The 21,766-nt window shown below is 37.6% G+C and overlaps 1 protein-coding gene across 2 annotated transcripts in view; it reads right to left on the bottom strand.

Moving 5' to 3' along the window:
- The window catches only part of CRTAC1 (cartilage acidic protein 1), a 2,772,383-nt gene that overhangs the window by 1,198,515 nt on the left and 1,552,102 nt on the right, over nucleotides 1-21,766 (bottom strand). For both annotated transcript variants that reach the window (XM_044056906.1, XM_044056905.1), the window contains exon 8: nucleotides 6,692-6,828. In XM_044056906.1, the coding sequence (XP_043912841.1) occupies nucleotides 6,692-6,828 (137 nt within the window). The remainder of the gene's footprint in view (nucleotides 1-6,691; nucleotides 6,829-21,766) is intronic.

The raw sequence follows: 21,766 nt of genomic DNA, 5'->3' as shown, positions 1-21,766 counted from the left end.
ACACTAATGTAATCCATGAGGGTTGACACAGAAAAAGAACTGGTTTCAAAGCCCTAGACTAAAACTAAATGCCAAGAAATGCATAACAGTATCCTCTGGGGAATAGATCCAATATTCAGGGACTTGGGGATACAAGTAGACAGTATAAGCCTTCCAGCTTTGTGTGGGCATGGTAGTGAGAAAATCATTCACCTTTACACAAATGTATGTTATGTCTTCTGGGTATAAAGTTCATTGCTCCACTGTACTCAGCATTGATCAGACCTGTTACTGAATACAATGCTCCATTTGGTATGTACCGAACCAGTCACATCCAACAACTGGAATATCCTCAGAGGTTCCTTACTAAAAGAATACATGGCATAAATAGCGTGTCTCATGCAGACTGCTTCAAGATATTCTTCATATATTCTGTCTCCCACAGGCTGTTGAGGGGAGATCTATGCTGGCGTACAAGGCGTTGCTGGACCCCACTCTGATGGACTTCCTGCATATCTACAAAATGAGGAGCAGCAGAATTACCCACTCTAAAAACTTAAGCTTTGCCTGTAATTTAGGCAGCACATGTTGGAGAGAAAGGTAAGTATGCCAGAGACTATTGTTTCTCTCGAACAGGCTCCCTGCACATGTGAAGCAGAGTTACTCCCTAGCACAATGCATGTGTAACTGGATAGGCAACCAGAAATTCATCCCTGGTTTCACACCTATGTTTCTAATGGTTACAGGCAGTTATAAAAGATTCATCCCACAACCCCTGCTTGTAAACGTTTCATCTCACAAGTCCCTGCTTACACCACTAAGGGTACCAGCATTTGTCAGAGATTTGGGATGTGTGATTAGGCTTAAAAAGGCCCCAGCAGACATTAGTCTACTACACACCTTTGAACCTATAGTCTTCCCCCTCCCCCCTGGAAAGATGCATTTACCCCAAAGAGTGAGTACAGTCTGCTTGTAATAGCAGATAATTCTAAATCAAATGCTACCAGATTGCAAATATCTCTGAATAAAAGCAATAGGTTTGCGTTAAATGACAGCAAGGATGGAGTAGTGTATTACACTGCTATGGTAAAAGCTGGGTGGTGGTGAACATTATTTCTTAACTGAAGGGCTACTTACTTATCTGTGCCTTTATGTTTAAGATAGTAAACAGAGTGCAATATCTCTGACAAGCAGACTGATGAACCTGGAAACCCATCATTAAGTTGCTACATTCCTTTCTTTCTAACCAGCAGTAATTCTGCATGTTCTTGCACTCATTAATATGCAAAAATAATGAGTTCACTGTTTTAGACTTTAAAATTTAGAACGTCCCCTCACTAAGTAATGGGACGTTTACTAAGCTATCTCCATTTGTTGTATTCTTCAAGCAAGCCTTTTCATTATATGTAGTCTGTGGACAACATAATGGCATCATCTGCGTGTTTTAATATCAACCACTATGAGTTTTCAGGCTGTATCCTCCACCAGCAAACTGGATGAGACAAAATTATTGAAATAGATATTTGCTGGAACTGGATTATACCACAGTGAAAGCTTATACTCCATTATGTACTACATCCCCCAATTCACAGAACTGCAGAGAAAATTACTCCAAGTAAAGGAAAAATGGCTTGAACAACTGCAGTTTCCGAATAGAGCCAATATATACAAACCCATTCTAGGCATTTGTAATGAGGATAAAGCATCCGAGGAGTTACCATTTCTCAAAAAGCTAGCACTCCCTTTAATAAACTTAAGCCAAATACTTTTTCCTGTCCATTAATTTTTGAAGAAAAAAATTAGCTTCCATCTATGTGTGCTGTAAAGTCAATGAGTGTGGAATTTGTCGGCATGGCTAGAGCTCCAGCTATGGGTAATGTAGCCATAAGTGGAGTTTCACAATGTTTATTTTTGAATGTCTTTAGTGCAGATTTATTCTACATTTACGTTACAATGTACTGCATTAGCAGAAGGTACAGAAGTATGACTCATGAAAGTTTGAAAATAAAAATTCTGTTATGAAAAACTTGCAGATAAACTTCTCAAAACATGACAGAGAATAAAAATTATACATCAGGAAAATATGCTTTAAGTAATAAATAATATATCTTTAAATCTGACCTACCTTTTTACAGATGTGATCTCTGTACTCCCACATTCCAGCTACTTAATTGTACAAAATCCATTGTTGCCTTATCATGGAGAAATAATGGTTTATTTTATGTTAAAAATCAACTATTGACCTTTTCACTGAAACAGCACAGAGTGAGAGTTAGGGTAATTAAATAGCAAAGTGGGGTGTTGTAGGCGGTTTGACACCCCTCAAAAAAAAAAAAAACACTACTGATTCCTTTAATCTGTTAACCAACATGTTGCAGCTATGAATCCAAGGTGCTTACTAAATTGCAAGTAAAAGTTACTTTATTATATACATTGTGTAATTATAAACTTGCCATCATAAATTTGTACTTTAATATGCATTTTTTATGATGGTGAATCTTTACTGGATTTCTTTTCCACAATATGCCCATGTGAATATCTTTCATCTCATCTAACATTTTGAGAATAAAATGGTAGCATGTTTACCTGATTGATAGTAATTCCTCAAAACACTTAAACTCAGTCCAGCAATAGATGAAAAAAGATTCTGCTAGACAGGGGTCCAGGGAAGTAAATAGTGTGGGAAAAAATAGCCAGGGAATTGTTATGGCTAGGCTTGTATAGGCCCTAGGGCTGATAGCCTAGTACCAACCTATGAACCTATTCAACAAAAGAAAGTCAACTCTGCAATAAAATAAAACAAATATGAATACTTTCTGATGGGAGAAAAGCTATCCCTGTACCTCCACACTATTGCATCTCTATCTGATTATACAAGCTTGGCATTAAGCAACCAGTCATGTTAAAATAGAAAAAATGAACTGCTGACTGCAACCCAATAAATCGAGTTCATTTAGCAGGTGGTCACTTATTGTAGCAGGTGTGTTCATGGACAGGAGTAGAGAGGTCAATCTTTGCTCACCTTTTTTTCAGGAGTGTGAGGAGAGGAAAAGAAGGTGGTGGACAGGTGTGCTGTTCCCATATGTTAGTAGTGATGACACAGGTAAGCACATAAGTGGGACAGAGAAATGTCACCAATTAGGCAAGGTGGTCATGTCAATATCCCGTTGCATTACTATATGCAGTATATAGAAAATAAGCCAACACATCTGTGGAGCTGTGCCATAACTATGAAAAAAAAGGTAAAAACCTACACCTGCTGATGTCAGCACCCCTCTTTGTTGGGTTGTCCCTAGGAACATGAATAGACCAGGTAAGAATGACCAAACATACTGAGTGGCGAAGCTCAATGTTCAGAAAGGAAATACAGCAAAAAAAAAAAAAAAAACTTTCGAGGATATATTTCCTTTCTACCACAGTTCTGTGATCTCACTAAAAACACTTTAGCCTATTAAACATAATCAAGACTTTTGAGTAAATCTGATTGATGAATCCCACTTGGATTTTATTAATATTCAGCAAATTACATGTATTCCTGCCCTCAGGGAGTTAGTTAAGAAATTCATCAAGGAACTTTTGTTAATTCTATTATTTTCTTATATTCTATGTTGCATCATGACTGAAAAAGTACTTCATTGTCCAATCCTCCTGCCTGTTCAGAAGAGATACATTAATAAAAGGCTATGGTACTTAAACTGAGACTTGCTTAATCAATGCCCCATTTCAGTAAAAGAGCCAACAGACAAGCAGAAAGAAAATGCAATTTCAGCAAAACAGATATGAAATATACACTATAAACAACACAGATATGAAATATATACTATAAACAAAACAGATATGAAATATATACTCTGTACAAAACAGATATGCAATATATACTCTATACAAAACAGATATGAAATATATACTATAAACAAAACAGATATAAAATATATACTATAAACACAGATATGAAACATATACTATAAACAAAACAGATATGAAACATATACTATAAACAAAACAGATATGAAATATATACTATAAACAAAACAGATATGAAATATATACTATAAACAAAACAGAAATGAAATATATACTATAAATACAGATACGAAATATATACTATAAACACAGATATGATACATACTATAAACAAAACAGATATGAAATATATAATATAAACAAAACAGATATGACATATATACTATATACAATACAGATATGAAATATATACTATAAACAAAACAGACATGAAATATATACTATAAACAAAACAGACATGGAATATATACTATAAACAAAACAGATATGAAACATACTATAAACAAAACAGATCTGAAATATATACTATATACAAAACAGATAAGAAATATATACTATATACAAAACAGATATGAAATATATACTATAAACAAAACAGATATGAAATTTATACTATATACAACACTAGTAGTAAAAAAAAAAAATAGCAAAGGCAAGAAGCAATCTCCAATCTGTTTCATTTAGCCATATTCAAACACCCAGTGACATTTTAATATGCCATATTCATGAAGGAAATGCACACAGTAAAACATTTTTATACCTTTTTAAACTCAAATCACTTAGTAAATTTAAGATTAAATTAATAATAAAGTCAGAATATGAAACCATTACTGTAATAAAGCATCTATTAAACTCAACAGTTTCATTCTAATTCAAAAGTCAACACTTTGGGATATAAAATGCAAAATTTCATCAGTAGTTTAGATTTTATATTTTAAACAAAATGCCATAGCAATACAGCTGTTATAAAGTATTAAAGCGGATACATAAATCTAGCAATCCCTGTATATCTCTCATTAGCATGACCTACTACGGTATTTTTGAAAAACTGGTAAATGAAAAATTCCAAATTGTTCTTGAATATGCAACTTAATTGGACATTGACTTGACGATTGTACTATTTATGTAGAGTACAGTCACATGATATCCCGTATGCAACACATGATGAATCATAACTGCATTTCCGAAAGAGACATAGTTCAAACTATGATAAAGTAGAAAAGCTGCCACTATATATTAAGTTGACTAGATTAAATATTACAACAAAGCCTGCTATTTAGGGAGTCCTTAAGTTAAAGTGCTACCCACAAATTAAGGCTTCAGTAATATATAAACAAAATTACTCTGTAGAATGTGTACATCTTATATGAAATTAATGCTCCAGTCTTATAAATCTTTTCAGGAAAAAGTTCAAAATTCTGTATCACTACCTGTGCATAAAAATAATACATCAATATATTATAAATAAAATGATATCCTGCAAATATCTCCATAAATAAATTTCTATTCAGAAACATTCTTAAATCTGTTTATGTATGTAGGATTTTAAGAAACCCCAATGTTGTTTGTCTTTTGTACAATACCCAATATCAAACATTAAAACTATGTGTATAAGGTAACAGAAAGCAACAAAATAAAATTAGTGTGAAGCCCTTCATATGAATTAACTATTCCCTGATACCCAAGAAATAAATAATGCTAATATAGTGTTATGCCTCATGCCACAATAGTTGGTAAATATTACTTAAAAAAAAATCATCCTGTGGATATGATTCACTTTTATTCAAATAAAAGTTCAATACCTGGCAAAACAGCCTTTGCCAAATATTAAATAGTCTGCTCAGAGGTTAAGCTACCTCTTGTGCTCTGCAGGCCTCACAAAATCCTGCATCTTGAGGATTGTGTGTAAAGGGTATTACATCTTGTATTACAAGGAATCGGATGAGGTTTTCCCTTCTAACCTGTTCTTAAACCTTGTTTCTGGATACTGAATTGAACAAGATGTAACACATACTAATGCAATAATTCAAGTTAATTATTAATGTGACCACCTATGTTTGCTACACTGTTTTGAATTCTATCTGTATACCTTCTTTTATATAAAAAAAGTCTTATTTGCAATAAGACTTATTCAAATACAATAGGGGTCTCAAAATTTCTATGAGGTGAAAACATAATGAAATTTGTACCGACTCATTGAAACAAAAACATCAAGTACAAAGCGCTGAAACAAATCTGTTTAAAATTCAAATAATCAAACACATTCACAAAAATATTGGAAAAAAAATGTAAAATATTGTTTTTGCAGTGAGGCGAGCCCCTCTGTACCCCCCCCCATCCCTACAACTGATAGACACCGACCCTGAGATCGCACTACAGTGGGGGAGGGGCAGATACCTATTACCCACTGGATGTCAATCTTGCACATGAGAAAAACAGCAACTTGCAAATGTTTATATGCAATCTCTTGTCCGGACTTCTCATTATTTAAACATTCAAACTTATCTGAGGTTTCTATTACCAGCCCACTACCCGTACAGGGGTCGAAGGCTCGTGCATCCCATTACTTAGTGCGACCCACTCCAAGGATGCACAAGTTTTGAAGAAATAGGGGCTTGCTGAAGCAGATTTTACTATTTCAAACAAATTACCCAAGTAAAATAAGCAGGCATTATTCGTTTCTTCTGGGCATCATATAGTGACTTATGCTAAGCTGATTTCACTACCATGTGCGCTCAGGAGTTCTTAATTCAAGCAAATCAACAATGGGCTTTGTAACTGCTTTAATGGCTTCTATAAAGGAAGTCGTCTGTACTGTTCCACTGCTTTGACTTTTTTTTTTTTCAGTGAGGAACTAGGAATAAACATCAAATTCATACAAAAAGCAACTAATCAGATTACATCTTACCTGAATATACGGTTAGCTGAGGCACCATTGTAAGCGATGTTATTGAAGAAGACCTCAAGCTCTTGGTCATTGTCAAAGTCAGCAGCAATGACTGTACGAATTCGGGAAGGCATGGCAAACTTTTGGCTAGCAATATCCTATACGGAAATGAATATAGTTAGTATACATAATGATACCCCATCTTCTGTATTACCAGACGTGATACTTATCTATTTTATGTTATGTGAGTAAAACTTTTTTAATCTTCTAAACAATACTAGCTTGGTATCATTTTTAGGTTCAGCAACTGGTCTTGTCATCTCAGCATGGGGAAATTCTTACAGCAACTATCAAAAACAAAACACAAGTGGAACCATGCACAGAAGCAGAATGTAGTCTACAATCCATCAAGTGCTTTTAAGTCATCCAAATGATTTTCAAGTGGTGTAAGGCAAACATAAAAATACAAGGTATATCTCTTACAGCAATTATATCATATGCTATACAACAGACCATGGAAATAAACTATTTAAGACAAATCTAGGAATTTTGAGCTCCTAGCAATGTACATCCTGTAGTCCAAGGTTTCATTTCCTAAGCCTCCATGTTTACCCTATTAGCAAATTAATAAAATGAAGCTGAATGACTACATTCAGCATTCATATCATAGTAATATATTTCCCAGGACTAGAAAGAAATGTAGCAGTGTGTTGTACCTGTAATGAACTAATCATTTACACTGTTTCAAAGCTGAATATTGCTACAGAGATCACTTCTAGTACTGCATTAAAGTGCAATGACAATCTGAAATGTTGCATTATATGAAACTGGTAATATTACTTTAGCGTAAAATTGCAATATTGCAATCTCAAACACTGGTTTACAAACCTCTGATAGCACTGAGTTAGGGTTCCATGACGATGCCAAACACTGGTTTACAAATCTCTGATAGCACTGAGTTGGGGTTCCATGACAATGCCAAATACTGGTTTACAAACCGCTGGTAGCACTGAGTTAGGATTCCATGACAATGCCAAACACTGGTTTACAAACCGCTGTTAGCACTGAGTTAGGGTTCCATGACAATGCCAAACACTGGTGTACAGACCACTGATAGCAGTGAGTTAGGATTCCATGACAATGCCAAATACTGGTTTACAAACCGCTGACAGCACTGAGTTAGGATTCCATGACAATACCAAACACTGGTTTATAAATTGCTGACAGCACTGAGTTAGGATTCCATGACAATGCCAAATACTGGTTTACAAACCGCTGACAGCACTAACTTAGGATTCCATGACAATGCCAAACACTGGTTTACAATCCTCTGATAGCAGTGGGTTAGGGTTCCATGACAATGCCAAAGACTGGTTTATAAACCGCTGATAGCACTGAGTTAGGATTCCATGACAGTGCCAAAAACTGGTTTACAAACCGCTGAGAGCACTAACTTAGGATTCCATGACGATGCCAAACACTGGTTTACAATCATCTGATAGCAGTGAGTTAGGGTTCCATGACAATGCCAAACACTGGTTTACAAACCGCTGATAGCAGTGAGTTAGGGTTCCATGACAATGCCAAACACTGGTTTACAAACCGCTGATAGCACTAACTTAGGATTCCATGACAATGCCAAACACTGGTTTACAATCCTCTGATAGCAGTGGGTTAGGGTTCCATGACAATGCCAAACACTGGTTTACAAATCTCTGATAGCACTGAGTTAGGATTCCATGACAATGCCAAATACTGGTTTACAAACCACTGTTAGCACTGAGTTAGGGTTCCATGACAATACCAAACACTGGTGTACAGACCACTGATAGCAGTGAGTTAGGATTCCATGACAATACCAAACACTGGTTTATAAATTGCTGACAGCACTGAGTTAGGATTCCATGACAATGCCAAATACTGGTTTACAAACCGCTGACAGCACTAACTTAGGATTCCATGACAATGCCAAACACTGGTTTACAATCCTCTGATAGCAGTGAGTTAGGATTCCATGACAATGCCAAACACTGGTTTATAAATTGCTGACAGCACTGAGTTAGGATTCCATGACAATGCCAAACACTGGTTTACAATCCTCTAATAGCAGTGGGTTAGGGTTCCATGACAATGCCAAACACTGGTTTACAAATCTCTGATAGCACTGAGTTAGGATTCCATGACAATGCCAAATACTGGTTTACAAACCGCTGGTAGCACTGAGTTAGGATTCCATGACAATACCAAATACTGGTTTACAATCCTCTGATAGCAGTGGGTTAGGGTTCCATGACAATGCCAAACACTGGTTTACAAATCTCTGATAGCACTGAGTTAGGATTCCATGACAATGCCAAATACTGGTTTACAAACCACTGTTAGCACTGAGTTAGGGTTCCATGACGATGCCAAACACTGGTGTACAGACCACTGATAGCAGTGAGTTAGGATTCCATGACAATACCAAACACTGGTTTATAAATTGCTGACAGCACTGAGTTAGGATTCCATGACAATGCCAAATACTGGTTTACAAACCGCTGGTAGCACTGAGTTAGGATTCCATGACAATACCAAATACTGGTTTACAATCCTCTGATAGCAGTGGGTTAGGGTTCCATGACAATGCCAAACACTGGTTTACAAATCTCTGATAGCACTGAGTTAGGATTCCATGACAATGCCAAATACTGGTTTACAAACCACTGTTAGCACTGAGTTAGGGTTCCATGACGATGCCAAACACTGGTGTACAGACCACTGATAGCAGTGAGTTAGGATTCCATGACAATACCAAACACTGGTTTATAAATTGCTGACAGCACTGAGTTAGGATTCCATGACAATGCCAAATACTGGTTTACAAACTGCTGACAGCACTAACTTAGGATTCCATGACAATGCCAAACACTGGTTTACAATCCTCTGATAGCAGTGAGTTAGGGTTCCATGACAATGCCAAACACTGGTTTACAATCCTCTGATAGCAGTGAGTTAGGGTTCCATGACAATGCCAAACACTGGTTTACAATCCTCTGATAGCAGTGGGTTAGGGTTCCATGACAATGCCAAACACTGGTGTACAGACCACTGATAGCAGTGAGTTAGGAATCCATGACAATGCCAAATACTGGTGTACAGTCCACTGATAGCAGTGGGTTAGGGTTCCATGACAATGCCAAACACTGGTTTATAAATTGCTGACAGCACTGAGTTAGGATTCCATGACAATGCCAAATACTGGTTTACAAACCGCTGACAGCACTAACTTAGGATTCCATGACAATGCCAAACACTGGTTTACAATCCTCTGATAGCAGTGAGTTAGGGTTCCATGACAATGCCAAACACTGGTTTAAAAAAAGCTGATAGCAATGAGTTAGGATTCCATGACAATGCCAAACACTGGTTTACAAACCGCTGACAGCACTAACTTAGGATTCCATGACGATGCCAAACACTGGTTTACAAACCGCTGTTAGCACTAACTTAGGATTCCATGACAATGCCAAACACTGGTTTGCAAACTGCTGATAGCACTAACTTAGGATTCCATGACAATGCCAAACACTGGTTTACAATCCTCTGATAGCACTGAGTTAGGATTCCATGACAATGCGAAACAATGGTTTGCAAACCTCTAATAGCAGTGAGTTAGGGTTACATGACAATGCCAAACACTGGTTTACAAACTGCTGATAGCACAGAGTTAGGATTCCATGACAATGCGAAACAATGGTTTGCAAACCTCTAATAGCAGTGAGTTAGGGTTACATGACAATGCCAAACACTGGTTTACAAACTGCTGATAGCACTGAGTTAGGATTCCATGACAATGCGAAACAATGGTTTACAGACCACTAATAGTGTTGCATTAGGACACCATGACAATGCCATAACACGGGCTTACAAAGTACTGGTAGTGCTCTGTTAGGGTATGTACTAAGAAGCAATGTTGTGTTATCACTGTGTTTTGCTGATAAGTAATCAAGTCCTTATAAACCTTGTCAGACATAATGAACATACGATTGGACCTGTGATTATTGGCACAGCTTATATGCTTATGTCGATTTACATTTTCTTGGCCACTTCACAGAGTGATTGTAAGTATGATTTACCTGCTTAGGAAATGCTGAACACTCGTGATATCAGATGCAACTAGCAGATTTTTAAAGAATTTGTCTTTATTTTTTTTTACCAAAATGTCTAACTGTAAACACTAAGATTATTGAATTACTGTAGTCCTTAGTGTCAGAGAAATCTATAACTTTTTATTGGTAATGTATTTAAACAGAATCATTTTTTCAGTTTACCTTAGAATAGTTGATTTTTTGTCAAAACAAAAAAGTCTAACTTTCCTATGGGGAAAGAAATATGGTGATAAATATTGTGTAAATAAAGAAAACAGTTAAATATTTCTCGTGTAATGTAAGTGATCAGCTTAGCTGCCACATAGATAATTGTACACAGGTGCTTACAGATCCATGTATGCAGTGGACAAACAATAAAAGGATGTCTTTTTCAAAGCAGCCTTTGCTTATGACAGGGCAGTGAAGCCGTTATCAGGACTTCCATTGGCTTTACAGTATATGTTTGCAGCATCCTACCTCAGAGTCAAACACTTGGGCCTGTGTGTCTCTCTCATTCATACAGGTAAACAAACCCCCCTGGATCTTTATTCCAGTATCTTCTGCCAATTTGTCCTCAGCCAAGCCTTAAACAGGTAAACACTAATATCTTGCCTGAAGGCAGTACTTGTTAAAGGGGACAGTCTCTTATTCTACCACTAACCCACAGTTCACCATATATGAATGTACTACTTTTCCAGCAGATATCACAACCACATCTTTATAGATCACTGGCGTCCTTTAAAATATTAATTCTGATGCCTCTCTTGCAGGTTTATCAGGCTTTGTACAAGTGGAACCAGATCAATCCATCCATCTACAACCCCTTTAACCATTTTTGCACACAGGTTCAGGGTGACACTTCAAGAGTGACAATCATCTAGAACCAAGGTTCACATCACTGGGTGGGCTAGCAACATACTATGTTAGAAGTGACCTTCCCCACTTTAACCCACCAGCTTTATGCACATTGGAAGCTCTGTGATGTTTTCATAGACCATCTGCAGTGCTGCGGTCAACACCTGGATGGTGCTGGACTCAAAATGCAGTGTTGCAATGCCAGTACTCAGCTTGACAATTTGATGTTACCTTCCTACAGCCCCTGCAGTGGGGCATGCTTTATAACTGGACTAAATAACAATATAATGACCTTAAGGCCCACCAACCCACCTTGTTTCTGTTAAGTTCTTAAACTTAGTGACTCGCAAGTTGCCCACATGTTATCCCACTCCACAAAGGGGGAACCACCACAGACCCCGGAAACTACCGCCCCATTAGCCTAACAAGCCTGGTCTGCAAGGCTATGGAATGTATCATCATGGAACTTATAAACAATGACATTGGTAATCTCCAAACTCAGGACCCCACCCAGTTTGGGTTTGTAAAAGGCAGATCATGTCTCCTAAACCTGATAGACTTCTTTGAAGCAGTCACCAAAGCCGTAGATGAGGGTAAGGTGGTTCATACAGCCTATCTAGATCTTGCCAAGGCTTTCGACACCATCCCCCACTCTGGAATTATAGATAAACTCACTAAACTAGGTATAAATCCCTATGTCACAAGATGGGTTGCCAACTGGCTCACTGACAGAACCCACACTGTGAAAGTAGCAGACTCCAAATCCAACTTCAGACCAGTGACAAGTGGAGTACCACAGGGTTCAGTCCTGGGTCCTCTCCTGTTTGGTATCTACTTCTCTGAGGTACAGGCCAACACAGAAGGTCTCTGGCTAACGAAGTTCACAGATGGCTGCAAACTAGGAGCCATAATCAAAACTCCAAAAGATGTGGACATCCTACAAAAGGGCCTCGCTGAGACAGATGCCTGGTGTCAAAGCCATGGCCTCAAGCTCAATGCCAAAAAGTGCATTGTCATCCCTTTTGGTAAAAACTCAGTACCCATGAACTACCACATAGGTGGTAGTCTACTTAACACCAAAAGTGTGATAAGAGACCTTGGGACACAGGTGGACAGTAGTCTCTCCTTTGATAATCACATCGCCACAGTAGTCAGGAAATCCTTCTACGTGGCACACCTCATCACAAATGGTTTCTCATCCAGGAAAAAAAAGAGGACATTGTTCCCCTCTACTCGTCACTCATTAGACCCATTATAGAGTACAATGCCCCTTTTGGTATGTACCTCACAAGACATCTACAACAACTGGAAAGGCCACAGAAATACCTCACAAAGAGGATTACCGGCCTCAAAGAGATGCCCTATGCAGACAGTCTCAAAAAATTGCAGCTTTACTCTGTTGCATATCGCCTACTCAGAGGCAATCTCTGCCTAACACACAAAGCTATGTCAAACCCAGAGGTTTTAGACATGCTCCACTTAAAGAAATCCCAATCCCTATGAGCTACATGCTTCTAAGGACCTAAACCTTGTCACCACAATAAACAGAATATGCTGGAGGGATAGATTCCTGTCCCAGAGACTTCCCATACTCTGGAACAAACTACCTATCTATATCAAACAAAGCTCCTCATTAGCTCTCAAGAAAAATCTTGATGATTGGATGGGAGATAGGAAATTCACCCCGGGGATCACTTCTGTGGCTCTGCTAGACAGTGGCACAGGAAAATAATTTTCTTGGGTGGCGAAAGCCAGGGTACCTTTGGCTAGGCTTATATAGGCCCTAGGGCCGATAGCCTAGTACCTACCTATGAACCTATGTTATGGTAAATTGACCACATAGCATATGACTTCTTTCATTGACTATTGTTACCAAGTAGAAAAGTATCCTTTTGTAGAAGCATGCCCCTTAAACTAATTAAATCCATTTACCCTTCCACTGTATTGCATAGTGCCAGAATAGTGAGTACCCACAGACAACTAAATGTGCAACAAAATCTCACTCAAAGTTGATTCCCCTTAGCACTGTAACAAGGCTAGTTATACATTGCGTATGTTCAGCCATCACTGTTTTCAAATTATTTTAGATCTATACGTGGTGCAGCGGTAGCGTTGTCTCCTCACAGCAAGAGGTTCTCCCATTCGATTCTCAGTTGGAGCGCCTTCTGTGTGGAGTCTGCATGTCCTCCCTGAGGTTGAGTGGCGTTTGAAAGACATGCGTGAATGGGCGTGCCTTCATTGAAGGTTGGGTGTCAGGCTGGCACCTCAGCACCATAAAAATAGACTGCCAATCATTAGTGGACCAGAGTTTCGCTGTGGCGACCCCTAACCGGGAAAAGCTGAAAGAAAAAAAAATCTATATATTAGAAATTATTTGTGCAATTACTAGTTTAGAAGAAAACAATGTCATGGAGTTCAAAGCCTTCTTTTGTCTCATCCTTATCCAGCCGACTAGCATTTGAGTTTGAGAGACAGTTTAGCAACTACTTCACAAGACAACCTCCTATTTATAACGCACAATATTCCCACAGTGAGACATGTTCCTTATTTATCTAAAATGGAGGCTAGGCTCTCCACACTATGCACGGTCAGTAAACAGTAACACAACAGCACTAGTTTACCACATAAAAACATTACTCCTGCATATGCTTTGATATTAAATAAATATTTGCCAAAGCCTACAAGGCTTCTTGGGCATCTTTCTAGCTCATTTCAGCAACATAGCACAAACACTACCATTACCCATGTCTGCTGTTACTGGGAGTTATCTGTTCTACAAGGTTGTACTATTAATACCCCTTAAGCCTCCAGATATCCCAGAAATGTCTTCATCATTGACAACACATCAGGCTGGCAAAGAATACAGTGACAGATCCAATTGTGGTCCCTGCACTGCCTGAGACAGAGTAACCACCATTTATTTGGGCCCCTCTACTCATCAGACCCATCATAGAGTATAACGCCCCATTTGGGATGTACCTTACAAGACACCTGCAACAGCTGGAAAGACCACAGAAGTACCTCACCAAGAGGATCACTGGCCTCAAACAGATGCCCTATGCAGCTCGACTGAAGAAATTCCAGCTGTACTCGGTTGCATACCGCCTACTCAGAGGTGATCTCTGCCTGACATACAAGGCCATGTCCAACCCAGAATTGATGGACATGCTCCACCTAATGAAAACCTTATCCCCTCGAGCCACACACTCTAGGGATCTAAACCTTACCACAACAACACATAGGACATGCTGGAGGGAGAGATTCCTGTCCCAGAGACTTCCCATGCTTTGGAAAAAGATTCCAATCCACACTAGGCAGAGGTCCTCACTAACACTCTGAGAAACCTTGATGAATGGATGGGAAACAGCAAGTTTACCCAGGAGATTACTTCAGTGGCTCTGGTGGACAGAGGCACAGGGAACTAATCTAAGGGGGCAGCGAAAGCCAACACATTCTGGCTAGGCTTAGAAATGCCTTCCGGCAGATAGCCTAGTACCTACCTATGTACCTATGTGGAATTGAATAACCTTAAGTGCTCCACCCTGGGAGGAAAAACAAAGGCTTTCTTGATCTCTCTTCTCATACCTTTGAAAAGGAAAAGTCCCTGGCTCAGAGTAGCAGTACAACATGGCTAAGACTAATGTCCATCTTCAAGGATAGGACTGAAGTCATTCTAGGGGAATCCATTATGATTGTACATATGATGAAATACTCAATACAACCACTTACTTTGTAAGCATGGTCAGGCATATTTATCTCCTTGTTTTTTGTGTGTTGCCCAAAACTTTATCTACCTCCATAGTCCAACTTAGCAAACTCCCATCTGGATAATATGGCGGTAGAACTGCTGAATAGCAAAGGCCTAAACCTCAAAATATCTGAACTTGTGGCCTTCCTTATCTTCAAAGGCATCAGCATGTGTGTAATTAGAGAAACATGGTCCCATTGCAGTAATAAGACTCTCTGCATTCTAGGGTGTGACGTCTTTCACACATTGAAATCCATCAGCAGCTGTGGAGAAGAAGCTGTATTTATTTGTATCAATCAACATTCCCCAGATTTCACATGATGCATCTATGAAACTGGTCACATGATACATCTATGGAACTGGTCACATGATACATCTATGGAACTGGTCACGTGATACATCTATGGAACTGGTCACGTGATACATCTATGGAACTGGTCACATGATACATATATGGAACTGGTCACATGATACATCTATGGAACTGGTTTTAATCCTATGCCCTCAAATAATTGCACAGGTATTTGAAAGAAGGAAGTAGAAGAGACATTAAAGAAAACCAGAGCATACTCAGAAGTAGGGCCAGATAACTTGAATGGCTTCTTTTTTTCAAAAAACCTGGAGATACCCTAATTCCACATCTAAAATGTCTTCATGGCCACTGCATGACAGAGTATGTTACAGAAGAGTGGAAGGATGCCAGTATGGTGCAGGTAGCATGAGATGGGCAATACTGACTGATTAGCCTGGCAGCTACACTGGGAAGAGCATAAAAGTGAGTTATCTTAGGAAAACTGCTTGAGGGAGGTCTTTTGAACAATGCTATTACACAGCCTGGATTCACAGTTAACAGATCACACACTGCAAACCGTCTGCAAGTCCGTCACGATTTGATTGATGTTAACAGACTAAGTACTACATTTTGAAATCAATTACCTTGACCCATCAAGAGAGTTTCAGTGAGGAGCAGCATGCAATTCATAATAAGATGTGCATTAATAATACAAATAGATGTATAAGGTAATTTATAAAGACCTTGTTAACTAATGGGAGGTACAGGGTGAGAACAGGGAACAGCTAGGCAACAAAACGTCCCTCAAGACACAGTCTCTGGTTCATTATTACTTAATATTTTTATGATCTCAGTGCAACAAAACAGAAAATCTCGATAAATAAGTTCAATGACGTCACCAAAGCTACGTCATTGATAACCGATATAGAAGAACACGCATTATTACAACACTATTGGACTCCTTATATAAATGATCAGTACTCAATATGGTTATTTTCAGTGTTAGTAAGTGCACAATCCTAACTTCAGAAAAAGGAATCAATACTTATAACCTATGCAAAGATAACTAATTACTGACAAAAGGAGTAAATTGTGCATCACTAGTTTTTGTCATACATATAAGTTTCAGTTTTTTTTTTTAAACGGTGGTAAGGGATGTATGTTAATAACAAACTCCCTTTTAAACATATCTCTGTGCTGGTTAGAAAATCTTTCCACCTTGCACAAATTTATCCTTAGTGATATCTTCACAATGTCCAAAGATGTTACATTTCCACTTAATACACCCATTATTAGGCACATTACTGACTATAACGTACCCCTTGGGTGGTACTTTGCTAAGCACCTGAACCAACTTAACAGACCTCAATGTTTCCTTGCCATAAAAATTTTGGGTCTCAAAAGTGTAAGCTACTCTGGATTAAAAGTACTATTACTCTACTGAATAGCATTCTTAAACCAAAGGGGATAAGCCCTATTCACCTCTCCATGCAATGACTGACCTAGCACTCAAACTCCTTCACTTACAAAAACACAGTAGTAAAGCAAACATCAGATTTAGAGACCAAAATCTAAACCATTACATAAACAGATACCTAAACCAAAATACCCCCTTCCCCCCATTTGTGGAATAGGCTGTCCTTAACTACCAAGCAGAGTGCTTCCCTAGTCACCATGAAAAACAGTTTGAACGACTGGCTGGATGATCACAAATGTTCAAAGAGGATATGTAGAGAATATATACTAAATGGGGGCTATTCTTAGTGTCCCACCCATATTGGTCAATGCCATTCAGCTTCTCAATGATCTCCTTTGCCAAAAGGTTAGTACCTATGGACATAGCATTCCACCACACTGAAGGTTAGGGTACATCTTCTCCAGAGACAATTCTTAAAATTTTAAAGATTTAGATGTGAAAAAGCCTTTAGCCCACCATTTATTACTGTGCAAAGGGCATGGCGTTAGAAGTGAGGGGCTCATGAGCTGCAAGCCAATGAAAACTCAATGCCTTATACCTGCCCGAAATATTACAAATAATACTTTACCTATGTAACTCGCAGTATCACGCACTGTAAACAATGGCATGGAACAAGGAACTAGCCATTGGTCACTTCACTGCTGTAGAACATGTACAAGTCAAATTTGGCTTAAGAGTGGCTCCTCGGCCCTGTGATAGTACCATTTGTTGTTTTCAATGAGTGATATAAAAGCAGAGTTGAGCTTGATTTTTCATATTTAAAAATAATTTTTGTCCACTTTATACTGTGTTTCATGTCCTCACTCCCTCTCTACAATCACAGAATCATCGAGCCGAGAGCTTATGCATGGATCTGAACAGCATCAGTGAACTTTTTTAAACATATATATGTAAGAGTGTGTGTGTATATATATATATATATATATATATATATATATATATATATATATATATATATATATATATATATATATTATATATATAGATTTTTTAATTAGTAAGATCAATGATGCTTGGTGTTAATAGCAATCTATGAATATTTAAGTAAACGTTTAATATTTATCATTTCATTTAGTCTGGCATCCTATCAGCACTAAAAACTGCCAATCGACTTCTTTTGCTTCCAATGAATTGTTAATGTCTCCCTCACCAATAGAATCACATAAGTTGAAAATAAACAAAATAAATACATTTTTTGAAAGTTTAACATTTTGTGTGCTTTGCAAGTGCATTTCTAAAACCCTTATTTTTCAATGTCAAAATGATGTTATTGGTTATTGGTGCTATAATCCAAGTCAATGAGTGTTTTATTATTATATCTTAAAATATTATGCAATGGATTATGATCTAATTCTACAGTAACTGTTTACAAAAAGAAAGAAGCATTACATTTTAACAGCCACGAGTTATTGTCAGCTTTTTTCTAATTCTGATGTCATTTGTGCTTCTCTAAAATGTCTTGACCTTGTACCTCCATGTTGATCATCACTAAAAATTAAGAGTCACTACCCAAGGGACACTGAGAAACTGAGGCAGACACTTCTTTATGAATATGTCCTATATTTTAATGATCTTATTTAGCTCTGAAACGAAAACTAACTGAAATCATGACCAACAGCTTCCTTATTGGTGTTATAATATCTAATAATTATGATATACATTTAAAAAGTATTAAACAATTCCTAGAAAGTCTAATAGCTACATCAACTAAAATGGAACATGGTACAACTGACATGTAAAGCATATCTACAAAACTAACTAGACAGCATTAAATAAATTCACACTAAAGTTCCTTCACATCATATACTTAGTGCCCTTGGTCATATGACATAGCAGTAATAACATTTAACCTGCCGTCATCTTTCTTTATAGCACTGAAACTTGGTCTCATCTCAGTGTTCTTTTAATCTTTTGCTGAATATGAACAAATTGTGCTCATTTCTTATATAAACAGATGTACTATCCCAGCTTACTGTAGGAACCTTAGTGAATGCCCTTCTCTTAAAGCCAGGATGAATGCGGGCTACAGAAATGTGACAGCACCTTAGTACCTGTTTGGAATAAGTGATGTGCAATAAGTCAGTTTTGAGGCAAAAGTGGACAGTGATGTAACTGCAGTAAGTTAGGCCTGGGGGTATTTAAAAGAACTAAGTCTGAGAATGTCATCTGGATTTCATTTTCGTTTGGGAATGATGCGCTCCCAACTCAAACACAGATATTCAATGGCAAACCTGAGAGAGAGCAGTAGGGAATAAATGTGCGTCACCAGAGGATTATATTGTAAGATTTAGAAGAAAATACAAGCATAGCTATGAATACATTTAATCATATCGTACCCTTTCCTTTGCTATTAGCATTTTTTTTATTTCACTGAGTACTTTCCCTGCAGTTGTTTCTGAATGCAATATTTTGAATGAATGGTTGTGATAAAAAGCCTCAACCCTATATATTTGTGTTGGAACACCTTAGTATCAGGTGTCGCAGAGTCTTTTAATGTTTAGATGATATGCCTGCATTAACTTTTTGTCTTGCAGAGGAATTAATAAAATCATGATCAAATGTACAGAAAGTTACCTTGGAGACTTTTCAGGACTTTAACTTTACTTTCATCTTCTGTCAGCATAACTGTGTCATTATTTGCAGTTTCCATAATCAACAGATGTCATTAATCAAGATGAAAAAGATGACCATAGTCAATATTCCCCGAACGGAGATGGGCTGCCTACGGTCCTTCAGTGAGATTCTAACCCACTTGCAGGAACCATTCTCCAGACCATACTCCAGTGATCCTGTTAGAAAATGCCTGTGATAAATTGATTGAAATGACCCAAGTAGGTCAACAAACATTGTTGCTGAGAACATTCATTTTTCTCCATATTTATAAATATAGTATTTCTAACACTACAAGCCATGGTCTGTATTCCATAGCCAATTCTAATTCTATGCTATAAGTATATGACTATACCATACTCTGAGCAGCTGCCAGTGGTACATTTCTCAAAAATCTTTGTGATACATCCTAAGATTGAAACGGGCCTAGACAGACCATTTCTTGGAGTCTATATCTTTGGAGTGTGAACAACATGTTTCTATTCATGAGGCAAGCAGTTGACATAAAGCATTTGTAATGTCAGCCAGGGGTGTGCCAATCACTGGTGCTCCCATATCGAAGGAAAAAATGGGAGGATTCAGTTCATTATGTCTAGGATTTCTTTTCTCTTGCAAGTACTCTAATAGGCACTGCATTAACTGACAACATTCCAACAGAAGATATTTCTCTCTAAACTTACGGTTTTGGGAAATTGACATTTAAAAGGAGGTGCACACTACTGATCAAATGTTGAATTGCAGTAAAATGCAATAGAATGGGAGAGCATTTAACATAATAAACGTATGTGTGGCTGTTTTGAAACGATAATAAACATTTATCTAGAAAGGATAATGCAAAGGGCTGAACATGGAGGGCATCGTTTTAAAATGCTCGAGTACATAAGGCATACTAATGCCAATACTTCTATTTGCATAGACGACTCAGTAACTTACATTTAATATCAAGTTTATAATAACATTACAAAGAGCAAAACAGTACCAGTATTGCAACATGTACTGGAAAAAAAGAACCAACTCTTGTGCAGTTTGGTATTGCTAGCAAAAAATCTGAAAAACATTCAAAGGGTTAGGTACGACTTTAAAGAAGCATTTGAATGCAAAACCTTGTGATATACGAAATATTCTGGGCTCTATAAAAGGAATTAAATAAAACAAGAAAGCAATCTGGAGTTTTACTGCAGAGCTCACAGGCTAGCTGAACACCAGCATATTTTAGCAGAGCTGGCAGATGTACAGAGATATATATGTGGGGGATACATTTTTGTAAAGACGTCTAAGAGAGACTGTTCTCCAAGGAAGAGCCGACACTTGGCCAAGTATTAAATATTGCAGTATCTATGGAAAGAGCAGCCAAGGCACATTAGAATTGAAATAAAATGTCACAGAATATGCTGTTAACTAAATGTATGTTAGGTTTCTTTAAAAAATAAAAAGTCATTGGTATAAAAAAAAAAAAAAAAAAAAATCACAAAAATTTGATATGCAGTGGATGAAACAAAGGTAAAAGTATAGGGTACCATAAGAAAGACGATACATAACTGATACGAGTGGGGGAAAAAAGGAACTGAATGGCTAACTTCTGGTGCAAGATAGGAGCATGAAACAAAATATGTGCAAAGTACAGGATGCAAATAAAGGAGAAGTGAGTTAGCACAAATGTCTATCCCAGAAGGTGATACCGATGTGTTTACAGGGGTGTATAGCATAGAGACAAGACATTATCTGCATCCACTCCAGAACCATCACAGAAGACTCATGATGGATGCTGCTATAGGAGTTGTTTTTTGAATGCAGCAATATGAAAAATTGTTTTCATATAGCCAGATGAATTATATCTAAGACCTGTATGGGCAAAAAATTGTCTTTAATGGACAAAATAACTGTTCCTGAGCTTTAGGAAGATAAAACTCAGAATGTGAAGCTGTATGCATGTATTTATTTCTGTTTATGAATGTTAATGTATTATGCCTAAAACTATCATGAG

Source organism: Protopterus annectens, chromosome 14.part0 (assembly GCF_019279795.1).
Source record: "Protopterus annectens isolate FY-2018-M chromosome 14.part0, PAN1.0, whole genome shotgun sequence".
NCBI classification, from domain to species: Eukaryota; Metazoa; Chordata; order Ceratodontiformes; family Protopteridae; genus Protopterus; species Protopterus annectens.
Note: the sequence above shows the minus strand (reverse complement) of the source record. Positions and strands in the feature narration are given on the sequence as shown.